At 40.5% G+C, this 13,008-nt stretch overlaps 1 protein-coding gene across 1 annotated transcript in view; it reads left to right on the top strand.

Annotated features, from left to right (window-relative positions):
- Positions 1–13,008, top strand: part of PAPLN (papilin, proteoglycan like sulfated glycoprotein) — a 90,781-nt gene that overhangs the window by 45,705 nt on the left and 32,068 nt on the right. The window contains 3 exon segments of the mRNA XM_036735610.1: positions 925–952; positions 955–1,103; positions 11,750–11,906. Of these exon segments, the coding sequence (XP_036591505.1) occupies positions 925–952; positions 955–1,103; positions 11,750–11,906 (334 nt within the window).

Genomic DNA, 13,008 nt, shown 5'->3' with positions numbered 1-13,008 from the left:
TGAGGCCAGATTTGAACTTGGGAAGATGAATCTTCCTGATTCCAAGCCCAGCATTCTATCCACTGCACCACCTACCTTCCCCAGGGCCCCAGTTACCTCGTTTTTAAAATGATTGGGTGGGACTAGGTGATCTTTAGGGTTCTTTCAAGCTCTGAGATTAACAATTGATGATGATGTTTAAGGAGATAGGGTTAGATAAAAGTCCATTAGCAGAGTATGATTCTGTAAGTCCTGGTTATCTCCAAGGCTTCCTAGCAGATGTCCACCTGTCATTTGGGGCATGTGACTTGACCTCACTCACTGATGACACAGTGGATAGGGCATTGGGCCTGAGTTCAGATTTGGCCTCAGATACTCACCAGCTGTGTGGCTCTGGGTAAGTCACTTTAATCTCAATTTTCCTCGGTTTCCACTTCTGTGAAATGGGGATAGTATCCTCACCATCATCATCATCCTCATTGGGCAGCTAGGTGGCAAAGTGGATAGAGCACCAGGCCTGGAGTCAGGGAGACTCAACTTCCTGAGTTCAAATCTGGCCTGAGACACTTATTAACTATGTGACCCTGGAGAAGGAAATGACAAACCACTCCAGTGTCTTTGCCAAGAAATCCCCAAATGGGGTCACAAAGAGGCAGACGTGACTGAAATGACTGAACAGCAACAAATAGTTATTATTAGGTAATAATGTTTCTTCATTTATAAAATAGAGATAATACCTCTCAGAGTTGTTGTGAAGAGAAAATGAAATAATAATTACAAAGTGCTTAATATAGTGCCTGGCACACAGTAGGTGCTATATAAATGTCGTTTTGTTACTATTATTATTATAGGCTGAGGTAGCGCCCCCCACCCCCACCCCGCCCAGGCAGAATACTCCTCAAGGGGGAATGAGAAGCATAGGATAATGATTGAGTTTCCCCTTAGTGCTCTGCCAGCTGTGGCCCAGGGGTTCGGAGCGGACTGTCATCTGTTGGGGTGATGAAGGTGCTCCCCTCCAAGATTTTGCCTGCTCCTCGGCGGACAAGCCTTCCCTGACTGAGGCCTGTATGGGAGAGAACTGCCCTCTTCAGGAGCCTGGCTGGCATATTGGTGACTGGGGGCTGGTGAGTATCTGACCTTGCCCATATTCTCGGTGCTGGTGTCTTGTTCTCTAAAGTGCCTGGTGCTTGACAAATGTCTTTAAATGACATGACTGGAGAGGAAGCGCTCGCAGAATGCCTGAATCTTTCTGATTTTGCACAGATCAGCCCCGCTGTCTCCAGTGCTCACTCCTGCTTCTTAAAGTCCCTCATGCTTGATGTCCCCATCACCCTAATGCATCCCTCTTGGCCAAATACCTAGTATCTACTCTGTATGTGTCTTGTATGTAATATGTGAGCATATTGTTTCCCTGAGATGAATGAAAATTCCAAGAGATATAGTTTTGGGGTAATTAGTAATTAATTTATTAATTAGGCTAGCATATAATCAATAAATTGAGTTCAGTGTTGTCGGGGAAAGACCCAGTATGGAGGCCACTTGAATGTTTTGAATACCTTTGGAAGAGGGGGTTATCCCTGACAAATCAACTCTGATTTGTTAACAATTAACGAGAGAAGGAATATTACAATGAGAGGTGGGCTTGTTCTAATGAGATGTTGGGAACCATGACTCGGATCATGGATCATGACAGCACTCTTGGACAAAGAGGCTCCTCTCAAGCTAGACCACTAGACAAAAAGATTTATTCTCCATCCAGTCCTACCAGAGTAGAACAAAGGGAATTCACCTAGATTAGGTTCTCTTTACCCTTTAATCAGAAATAAGCCTCCCAGTTGATTGGGATCCTGCCCAAGATTGAGGAGAATGTCTCATTGTCAGCCCTGTCCTTCAGAAGGAAGAGAAAAGGGAAACAACTCTATAATAATTGGTTATTAATAATCAAAAGGAGGATCTCTGGGTCACATATATAAAATTAGTTATTCATGTAATAAAAAAATGATTTTCCTTTTTCTAGTTTTTTCTTTTAAGTTTTATTGATGCCTTATCTTTGTACCAGTCATTTCACAATATGCCACCCCCCGACCCTGACAATGACACAAAAGAACAATTATGCAACTCCAACACAACCACCACATGGTAGAGTGTGGATAGCATGCCACCCCAGTAGTCCTCAGCTTCTTTATGGAAATAATAATTTTTCTTACCCCTGATAGAATATAACCCCTTTGAATTTGAAGGCAGGAACTTTTATTTTTGTCTTTGTGTTCCCAGTGCCCCATATGGTGCCTGACACGTGGAAGATATTTGGTAAATGTTGAGTATTATTATTACAGCCTGTAAGTACTATTTCTTGTGAGTTGGGGGCCAGGTAATGATACTTTACTGCTTGAAGGCCTCTTGGCCCCTGAAGAGACATGCTAGCTACCACGTCCTCTTTCCTCCCATTTTGGACAGTGTGTCAATAAGCATTTATTAAGTGCCTACTGTGTGCTTGGCCCATAGAAAAGTAAGAGAGAGTCCCTGCTCTCGAGGAGCTTACAGTGTAATGGAAGAGAGGCATAGTCTCCTTCATCCTCTCTACTTATGGAAAGACTGAGGATGTATTCTGACGCTTATCGTCACGCCATTTGCCTAGGCCTGACTCAAAGGGAAAATGACTGAGTCTCAGGTCCTGTGCTAGGTTCTTCTTCATAGGATATTACCAGGGTGTCCCCTTCCTCCATCCAGCCACTGGTATGAGATGCTCTTGGTTAGAATCCTGGGAGAGTAAACATGGCTGTGTGCATATCTTCATATGTGCATGTCAACTGTTTTTGTGTGTTCACATGTGTGTGCATTTGCATGTATTTCTGGTTCTGCGTGGATCTTCTTGCATGAGTGCATGTGTTGGCCTGAGTCTGTGCATCCATGTGTGTGAACATATCTCCAATTCAGTGTCCTCGTGAGTTTCTGTGTGCATGTGTGTATATGTACACCCACAGAGCTAGAAGACCTAGGTTCAAATCCTGCCTCAGACACATACTAGCTCTGCGACTCAGGGCAGGCCACTTGACCACTCTGATACCTCATCTATAAAATGAGTTTGTTGGATTTATTGGCCTTGAAGGTCCCTTTCCAGCTCTAAGCATATCATCCCATGACCTTTGCTTCCGTGTATATGTCGTTGGTGGATGCATGTATCTCTAGTTCTATGTCTTCGTTTCTGTGTGTGTGTGTATGTGTGTGTATATACCCATACACCTGTGGTTCTGGGTGTGTTTCCTATATGTTTGTTTGTATGCATACACATCTCTGATAACATGCATTTCTCTATGTGTAGGGCAGCTAGATGGGGCAGTGGATAGAACACTAGGCCTGGAGTCAGGGAGAACTGAGTTCATATCTAGCCTCAGACACTTAGTAGCTCTGTGACACTGGGAATGTCACTTAACCTCAATTTGCTTCATCTATAAAACGCAGATGATAACAACACCTGCCTTCCAGGATTCAACTGAGGATTAACTGAGATAATATTTGTAAAGCTGTTTGCACAGTGCCTGGCACATAGTAGGTACTATATAAACATTAGCTATCATTGGGTGTGACTGTGGGTGCACATATCTCTTGTTCTGTGTCTTAAGGTATGTTAGGTGTATGCACGTCTGTCACAGAATCACAGAACTTGAGAGTTGGAAGGGATGTGTCCAACCCGTATACAAAGGAATCTCCACCATAACATTGTGATACCTGAGTAGCCAGCTATTGCTAGAAAAACCCTGCCCCCAGCCCCTAACTGCAAACCCCAGTCTGCATAAGAAAAAAACAGACTGAGGTCCGAGTGTCCCAGGCCCCTAAGACATTTCCAAGGAATGTACAGCTAATTACCAGGAAAGCCTAACGATCCTTCCTTTGTCTAACTGAGTGGGCTGAGAGACAACTCTATCTCTTGCCTCAACAAACCCAGCTGGAGCATCACTCGGTCTGCCTATGGCCTTGAAGGATGAAAGCCTCAAAGCCTCAGCCCCAGACATTATCTTGAATTATATGACTTTTGCCTTATCTTGAGCCTTCCTAGCTTCAAGAGTTATGGCAAACGTTGGAGACAGAGATCCTGGGTTGTGATTCCAATTGACACTTTGTCAACTATCTGATATGTTGTATTTACAATCTATTCAGGAGGTTCCTCTAATGTATCATGGTCATAAAAAGTGAAATAACACAGGCTTGCTGAGTCTGCAAAGTAACATATGTAAACTTCAAGAGATAATTAAGCACTGAATCCTGTATGGTCTATATAAACTACCCTCTCGGTTTAAACGTGGTCATTTGCTTTGGGAATTTCCCCGAATGACTGCCGGCTAATAAACTTCTCCATTCAAAACTTATACTCTGTGGCGTGTCTCACTCGCTTCTGGTATAACAACATGACTGGCAAGGGGCTGTCCAGCTTCTGCTTGAAGGCCTCTAAAGAGAGGGGGGAACCCAGCACCCCCCTCCAGGGGCAGCCCATAATACTTATGGATGGTGGCTTTCATTATTTGGAAGTTTTTCCTAGAACTAAGCCGAACTTAGTATCCTTTGCATACTTGAACCTTAGCTCTTATGTCTCCTCTTGAATCTTTTCTCTAGATTAAACATGCCCAGTTCTCTCAACTGTCCTAGACTCAAAATTCTTCACCATCTTGGTTGCCTTCCTCCAGCTTATTAATATCCTTAAATCATGATGCCTACAAATGAACAAAATACTCCAGATGAGATTTGAATGAGAGCAGGACACAGTCACCTCCCTTTTGCTGGAATCTATGTCCCTCATAATGTAGCCAAAGATCTCGTTAACTTTTGTGGTTACCATATTTCACTCATATTGAGCCCAGATCCTTTTCAGAACAACTGTTGTGTAGCCACACTTGCCCCATCTTATAGGTGTGACGTTGACTTTTTGTACATAAGTACAAGACTTTACATTTATTCCTCCTGAATTTCATCTTATTAGATTCAGCCTAGTGGGCTAACCTGTGAATATCTGTTTGTATCCTCACTTTTCCTGTATGGGAGCTATTCCTTTGCAGTTTTGTGTCATCTGCAAAATTGATGAGCTCGCTATCTATGCCTTTATCTAGCCATTGATAAAGATGTTAACTCAGGACTGAGCCCAGATTCCTGGTATACTCCATGGAGATTCCCTGCCTTGTTGACATGGAATCACTAACCACTCTTCTTTGAGTCCTGCCATCTAACCAGTTTCAAATCGATCTGATTGGATTAACCTCTAACCCATAGTTCTCCATCTTCTCCTCAAGAATAGCGTGAAATGTTTTATCAAAAGCTTCACTAATGTTGTGGGTGGTGCCAAGATTACTGATTAGAGGCTGCTACCCAGCTGAACTCTTTCAACATTCCCCTCTAAACAACTTTAAAATAAGTCCTCATATCAAATTTTGGAGTGGCAGAGCCAACAGAATGAGCCAGAGTGACTCTAGACTGAGACAACTTAGGAGGTTGGCAGGAGAGGCCTGTAACATTGGTGTGGGAGTCAGTACAGAACATGGCAGCAGCACCAGCCATGGGCCCTGGAGATGGCTATGACAGTAGCTTTGGGAGCTATCAGCCCAGAGATGGTAAAGGGGGCAGATGACAGGGGACCCTTTACTGGCACTGGGTGCAACTGGCACTGATAGTCCATTCTCGATTCTGGGTCACAGTTCTGTGGCCAAAAGGAACACTAACACTTGTGGCTGCAGGGGAGCAAAGTAAAGGCCAGAGCTCAGATCAGCACCTTTCCTTGCATCACACCACCTTGGAAGCACCAAAAATTTGCAAATCTCCTAGTTCTGAAAACTGTAGCATGAAAAATCCTGAAGCTTGAGACAGTGACTCCCTACCCCAAGGTAAGCAGAGCCCAACTTCAATATAACATTCAAAATCAAAAAATAGACTGGAAAAATGAGCAAATAACAAAAAAAGAACTTCTCCATAAAAAACTACTGTGGTGGCAGGGAAGACTTAAGACATAAACTCAGAAGAAGACAATAATATGGAAACAACTACAAACAAAACCTCAAAGAAAAATGCTAGTTGGACCCAAGCCCAACGATAATTCCTGGAAGAAGTAAAGAAGACATAAAGATGGTAATGGAAAAATTGGGAAAAGAAATGAGAGTAATACAAGAAAATTATGAAAAGAGAATTAATAGCTCGATAAAAGAAACGAAAAAGACCCTGAATAAAATAACATCTTAAAAAACAGAATTGGCCTAATAGTTAAGAGGCACAAAAATTCACTGGAGAAAAGAACACTCTAAAAAGCATAATAGGCCAAATGGAAAAGGAAGTACAAAAATTCACTGAAGAACTTAAAAAGTAGAATTGGGCATGTGGAAGTTAATCACTCCATGAAACACCAAGAAACAAAACAAAGTCAAAAGAATAAAAAAAAATAGAAGAAATGTGAAATATCTCATTAGGAAAACAACTGCGAGGGAAAAAATAGATATAGAAGAGGTAATTTAAGAATTATTAGGCTACCTGAAAGCCATGATCAAAAAAAGGGCTTAGACATCACATTTCAAGAAATTATAAAGGAAAACTACTCTAGTATCTTAGATCCTGTGGGTAAATAGAAATTGAAGCAATCTACTGAGATCACCTCCTGAAAGGATCCCAAAATGAAAACTCTCAGGAATATTATAGCCAAATTCCAGAGCTCCTGGGTCAAGGAGAAAATATTTCAAGCAGCCAGAAAGATACAATTCTAGTATCATGGAGCCACAATAAGGATCACATAAGATTTAGCCCCTTCCACTGTAAAGAAGCAGAGGGCTTGGAATATGATACTTCAGAAGGCAAAAGGAGCTAGGATTACAACCTACCCAGCAAAACCGAGTATAATCCTTCAGGGGAAAAAATGGATATTCAACAAAATTGAGGACTTTGAAGCATTCCTGATGAAAAGACCAGAGCTGAATAGAAAATTTGAACATTTAAACACAAGACTTAAGAGAAGCATAAAAAGGTAAGCATGAAAGAGTAATCACAAGGTACTCAAAGTTAAAATAAATTTATGTTCCTATATGGGAAGATGATACATGTAACTCCTAAGAACATCATTGGTAGGGCAGTTAGAAGGAGTCTACATAGACAGAGAGCATGGGTGTGAATCAGTTATGTTGGGATGATCTCTAAAAAAAAAAAATGAAGAGGTGAGAAAAGAGGATGTACGGGGAAAAGGAAATAGGAAAAGATAGAATGGGGGAAGTTTTCTCACACAAAAGAGGCATGTAAGGAAGAGCTTTTATAATGAGGGGAAAATAAGGAATATGGTAGGCAATGTTTGAATCTTACTCTCATCAGAATTGGTTCAAAGAAGGAAGGATATATATATATATATATATATATATATATATATGTATATATGTACACACACATACACACACACACACACACTCAGTTGGGCATAGAAATTACCCAATAGGGAAATAGGAGGGGAAGGTAATAAGAGATATTGGGAGGGGGCTGATGATAAAAGGGAGGGCAGATTAAGGGAGGCAGTGGTCAGAAGTAAAACAGACTTTTGAGGAGAGACAGTATAAAAAAAGAAGGGCAAACAGAAAATAGGATGGAAGGAAATATACAGTTGGTCATCAAAACTGATTGTGAATGGGATGAGCTCACCCATAAAATAGAAGTTGATAACAGGATAGATTAGAAACCAGAAGCCAACAATATGTTATTTGTAAGAGACACACTAACAGAAAGACACTCACACAGAGTTAAAATAAAGAGAGGGAGCAGAACTTATTAAGCTTTAGCTGAAGTAAAAAAGTCTGGGGTAGCAGTAATGATCTTGGACAAAACAAAAACAGGCCAAATCAGGAGAGAGAAGCAGGGAAACAACATTTTGCTAAAAGGTACCATAGACAATGAAGTAATATCAAAAAAAAATTTAAGGGCAAATTTCTCTGATTAAGATCCCCATTTCTCAAATATATAGGGAATTGAATCAGATTTATAAAAATGAGAGCCATTCCCCATTTGAGAAGTAGCCAAAAGATATGAATAGATATTTTTCAGAAGAAGAAATCAAAGCTATAGTTATATGAGAAATGCTCTAAAGCACTATTGATTAGAGAAATGCAAATAAAAACAACTTTGAGGTACCATCTTACACCTATGAAAAAAATGACATGCTGGAGGGGATGAGGGAAAATAGGCTAACATTAATGAACTGTTGGTGGAACAATGAATTGTTCCAACCATTCTGCAGAACAATTTGGAAGTATACCCAAAGAAATATGAAATGGGATACCTTTGACCCAGCAATACTACTATTACTTCTATAAACCAAAGAGATCAAAGAAAAAGGAAAAGGACCTCTATGTACAAAAATATTTATAGCAACTCTTTTTGTGCTGTCAAAGAATTGGAAATTGAGAGGATGCTCATCAATTTAGGAATGGCATACTATTGTGTTATAAGAAATGGTGAGGGGGATGGTTTCAAAAAAGCCAGGGGAAAACCTATATGAACTGATGCAAAGTGAAAATGAGAAGAAGAAGGAGATCATTGTGCACAGTAACGGCAATGTTGTAATGATGATCAGTTGTGGAAGACTTGGCTACTCTGATCAATAAAACGATCCAAGACAATTCCAAAGGACTCAAGATGAAAAAATTGCTATTCAGTGCCAGGGTTGTTGTTCGTCTTTCATTCTCGAAGAGGACCATAATATCAGGAAGGTGGTGTCATGACTTGCAAGTGAATTGGATTTAAGTGAGGCAGGGCTGTGCAAAGTCACCTGCTTCAATTTCTCCTCAGGAGCCATCTGGGTCCAGTGGCAAGATATTGATCAGGACAACTGGAGATGGCCTTGGCCTTTTTAATCTAAGGTCTTTCCAAGTTCTCACTTTGACAGGCAACACCCATTCAGTGATTAAGGCTAGGTAAGAAATGAACCAAGGAATGGCCCCTTTTACCTAATTAAAAAAAAAAGTCAGTCTGGGAGGGTAAGACCCTCAGGGTTTCTGTCCAAAACAGAAACAATTGCTGTTTACGCTCACTCTGAGCCATCCATGGTACCTATTGTTGGCTGATCAATGAGAGCCAAAGTGAATTAGGTTTAAGGCTGTTGTTTTTGACTTTCATTCTTAGAGAGGACCATAATGTTGGGAAGGTGATGCCATGACTTTCAAGTGAATTGGATTTAAGTGAGGTTGGGCTGTGCAAAGTCACCAGCCTCACTTTCTCTTTGGGAGCCATCTGGGTCCAGTGGCAAGATATCATCCGATGCCAGAGAGACAAGTGATGAACTCTGAGTGCAAATTGAAGTATAATTTTCTTGCTTTCTTTATTTTTCTTGCTTTTTTGTGATATGGCTAACATAGAAATGTGTTTTTCTTGATTTCACATGTATAATTGATATAATTTTGCTTGCCTTCCCAGTAGATGGGGGAAGGTTGGAAGAAAAATTGGAACTCAAAATTTAAAAAGAAAAGAATGCTAAAAAGAAGTAGTAAAATTTTTTTGAAGGCAAACACCCCCACACTTTGCTAAAATCTAGTTAAACTATAGCCACAACATTCCTCTCATTTACTGGTTTAGTAATCCTTTCCAAAAGGAAATGGGGTTAGTCTGGCATAACTTGTTCTTGATGAAGCCATGGTGTCTTGGTGTCTCTTTGTAATCATTTCTTTCCTTCCTAGATATTTGCCAACCATCTCTTTAACAATTCTTCCTAGAATTTTTGTAAGACTCTGTCTCACTCACTTATCGTTTGCAAATTCTTTTCTCTTCTTATTTTTTTAAAATTAAGACCAACATTTGCCTTCCTCCAATCTTGTGGCATATCTCCCATTTTTCATGATCTTTCAGATAACTACTCGTACGGGCTCAGCAATAACATCTGCCAGTTTTTTCAGGATCCAAAAATGTAGTTTATCTGGGTCAGGTAACTTGACTTCACCAAGGGTGAAGGCAGGTAGGCACTCTCTTACAATCTTTTTACTTATCTTGGGTTTCAAACTCCTTGTTAGTTATTTCCTATGTAAAGGTAATTCTCTTTTGCAGAACACACCTAAACAGTAGGAGATTTGAGAAACTCTGCCTTCTCTCTGTGGTCAGTTACTTATTATCCTTACTTCGCAACATGTGCTCTTCAATCCAGTTATCTAGTCTCCGGATTGTTCCACAAACAAGACACTGTCTCTCAGCCCTAGGCATTCTCTCAGGCTGTCCTACCTTCTATAGGAAACCTTTCCTAACCCCTCTTAATTCCAGTGCCTTTCCTCTGTTAATCATTTCCTATTTATCCTATCTAGCTTGCTTTGTATATGTTTGTTTATATGTAGCATCCTCCATTAGATTGTCAGTTCCTTGAGGTCAGGGATGGTCTTTTGTCTCCTTTTGTATTCCCACAGTGTTTAGCACAGTGCCTGGCTCAGAGCAGGTGCTTAATAAATGTTGATCGATTCATCATTCCATCCACCCCAAGCAAAGGTTCCCTCTCTTCTTTTATTTTCTGTCTCTCAATATAGGTTTAGGTAAAAAAAAAAACAAACCCGTGTGTGTGTGTGTGTGTGTGTGTGTGTGTTTGTGTTACCTTTAGCTTCCCTAACCATCCTTGGCTTATTCTCAGACTTCACATTCCTGACACTATTTTTACAGGACCTTGCCATACTTTTATAGTCATCTTCAGTTATCTGGCCTTACTCTCATCTTTTATACATTTCTTTTTAAAATCTAAGTTGGTTGATGAGTGACCTGTGTACCTACATTGTCTTTTGCAAAAAAAAAAAAAATCCACTTCCCTCCAATTGGAATTATTTCCTTTGGGTCTTTAGAATTTCAGTCTTCAGCATCTCTCATCTCTTGTGGGTTGACTTCCCCTGAAGCATTTTACTCCATGAGATCCTAACAATTTTTCCTCTGAACTCTTTGAAATCTGCTTTTCCAAAATCTAGGGTGTATGTCAGACCATGCCCAGATTTTTTCTCCTCTGTCACAAAGTCTAGGATGGAGTGATCACTTCCATCATTTCCAAACCAGCAACCAGTTCTTCCTTTTTGGAAGCAGATCCAGAATATAACTTTCTCTTGTTAATTCCTTTTGATGAATTAAATTATCACGAGGTACTTAGCCTACTTTCCTCACTTGCCTTGTCTTGCCAACTACGTTCTCTTTGTTCTTTTTGAGTCTGCCTCTTCGGGTTCTATTTCCTAAAGCTCCTTGATCCTCCTTCATTATTTTAATCCTCCTTAATTGTCCTTGTTCTGCTTTCCTGAAAACCTGTACATTTTATAATCTAGGCCAGTATCTAGGCCTGAAGATCGTTCTTCAGATTTTCCTTCATTTTTCTCCTCCATCCCCAAATTCAACCTCTTAACCTAGTCCACTATTTCAAGTCCCTATAAGACATCTATATGATTTTCCTCTCTTTCCATCTAAGTCCTTTTCTCTTCTCTCACTGCTTCCATGTCTTTCTCCTGTGGAAGTGGGATTTTTTTTTGTTTGAGGTAGGATTTTGTTATGTGTATATATGTATGTATCTCATCTCTGGTTCTTCGTATCTTTGTGCATGACGATATATGTATACATCTCTGGTTCTCTGTGTTTCTCTACATATAGGTAAATACATCTCTGGCTTAGTGTGTGTCTTTATGGGTATATGCACAAACATCTCTGATCTTTTATGTGTCTTTGTGGGCGTATGTGTACATCTTCAGTTCTATGTGTATATATAATCACTTATGCGGACTTAGATAATTTTCTCTCTCTCTCTCCTGGTGGTTCTCAGTGCTCTAAGAGCTGTGATTCAGGCATCCGAAAACGGCAAGTCATTTGTGCCGACAGGGAATCCAATGTCTATAGCTCCGACCTGTGCCAGGTTCGCCAGCCTCAGATGCCAAATGAAGTGGAGGCTTGTAACACACAGCCCTGCCATCTGCCTCAAGGTAAGGAATAGGGAGAGGGAAAAGGAGGAGCAGAGAGGAGCATTAGCAGAGGGTTAGGGACTTCTCTGACCCAGTGGCTCCCTCTGAGGACAGGGGGCTGCCTCTTCCACCAATACCAGTAGAGGACATGGAAAGACAAGACTGAAGGGACGTTGGAAGGGAGAGGGAGCAGATCAAAAAACTTGCTTTCCCCTTTATGTTTTATTTTTTTCCACCTTTATTTTTCAATCAGTTAACAAGTCAACATCTGATTCTGTGCCCAGCAGTAGGCTAAGTGGTATAGAAGTACAGCTTAATGATCCTTGTCCTCAAGGAGCTTCTAGTCTAGTTGGGGAGCTAAATCTAATAAAATTGGGGAAAAAAGCTCAAATAATACAAGAGAGAGAGTATAATCACAGCTTGCTTTTCACTATTCTCTGGAGCAGAGTTGTCAAACATGCAGCTCACGAAACTTCCAAGTATGGTAGGAACCATATTAAAATGGAATTGGGAAATGTTTAACAAAATAAATAAAAATGCAAAAAAACATAGGTAATGTTACATTTTAAAATAAGTCAATAGGCTGCATGCAGGTATCCTTTTGTACAGATTAGTGCCTCATCTTCTTGCCCCCCTCTCCATTTCCATTTGAATTTGATACCACTGGTCTGTAGTATTCCCATTACTGGGTTCAGGTAGGAATTCTTGGAATCAGGGTACCTCAAACAGTTCACGCCTCCAGTCTAAAGCAACTAGGGGCCTGTAAAATCAAATGATATTATTTAGTAGATAGAGCACTAGACTTGGACTCGAGAAGGCCTGAGTTTGAGATCCCCCTCTCCCCCTGACTCCATCCCTCACCATGTAACCCTGGGCAAATCATTTTTCTCCTCAGTAGAATTAGAGAGGTTGGACCTCCTTCCAGTTCTAAGTTTGTGATCCTCTGATCCATTTGCAATGTGCTAGGAGATATTTGAAAAATAAATTAGTTATTTAGAGTTAAAATAATTAGCAAAGGAATTGAGAAAATACATTTTACACACACACACACACACATACTCACACTCTCTCTCTCCAAACCGATGGTGGGGAAAACCATGAAACAATCATTTAGGAGATTTGG

The sequence above is a fragment of the Trichosurus vulpecula genome, chromosome 8 (assembly GCF_011100635.1).
Source record: "Trichosurus vulpecula isolate mTriVul1 chromosome 8, mTriVul1.pri, whole genome shotgun sequence".
Taxonomy (NCBI): domain Eukaryota; kingdom Metazoa; phylum Chordata; class Mammalia; order Diprotodontia; family Phalangeridae; genus Trichosurus; species Trichosurus vulpecula.
Note: the sequence above shows the minus strand (reverse complement) of the source record. Positions and strands in the feature narration are given on the sequence as shown.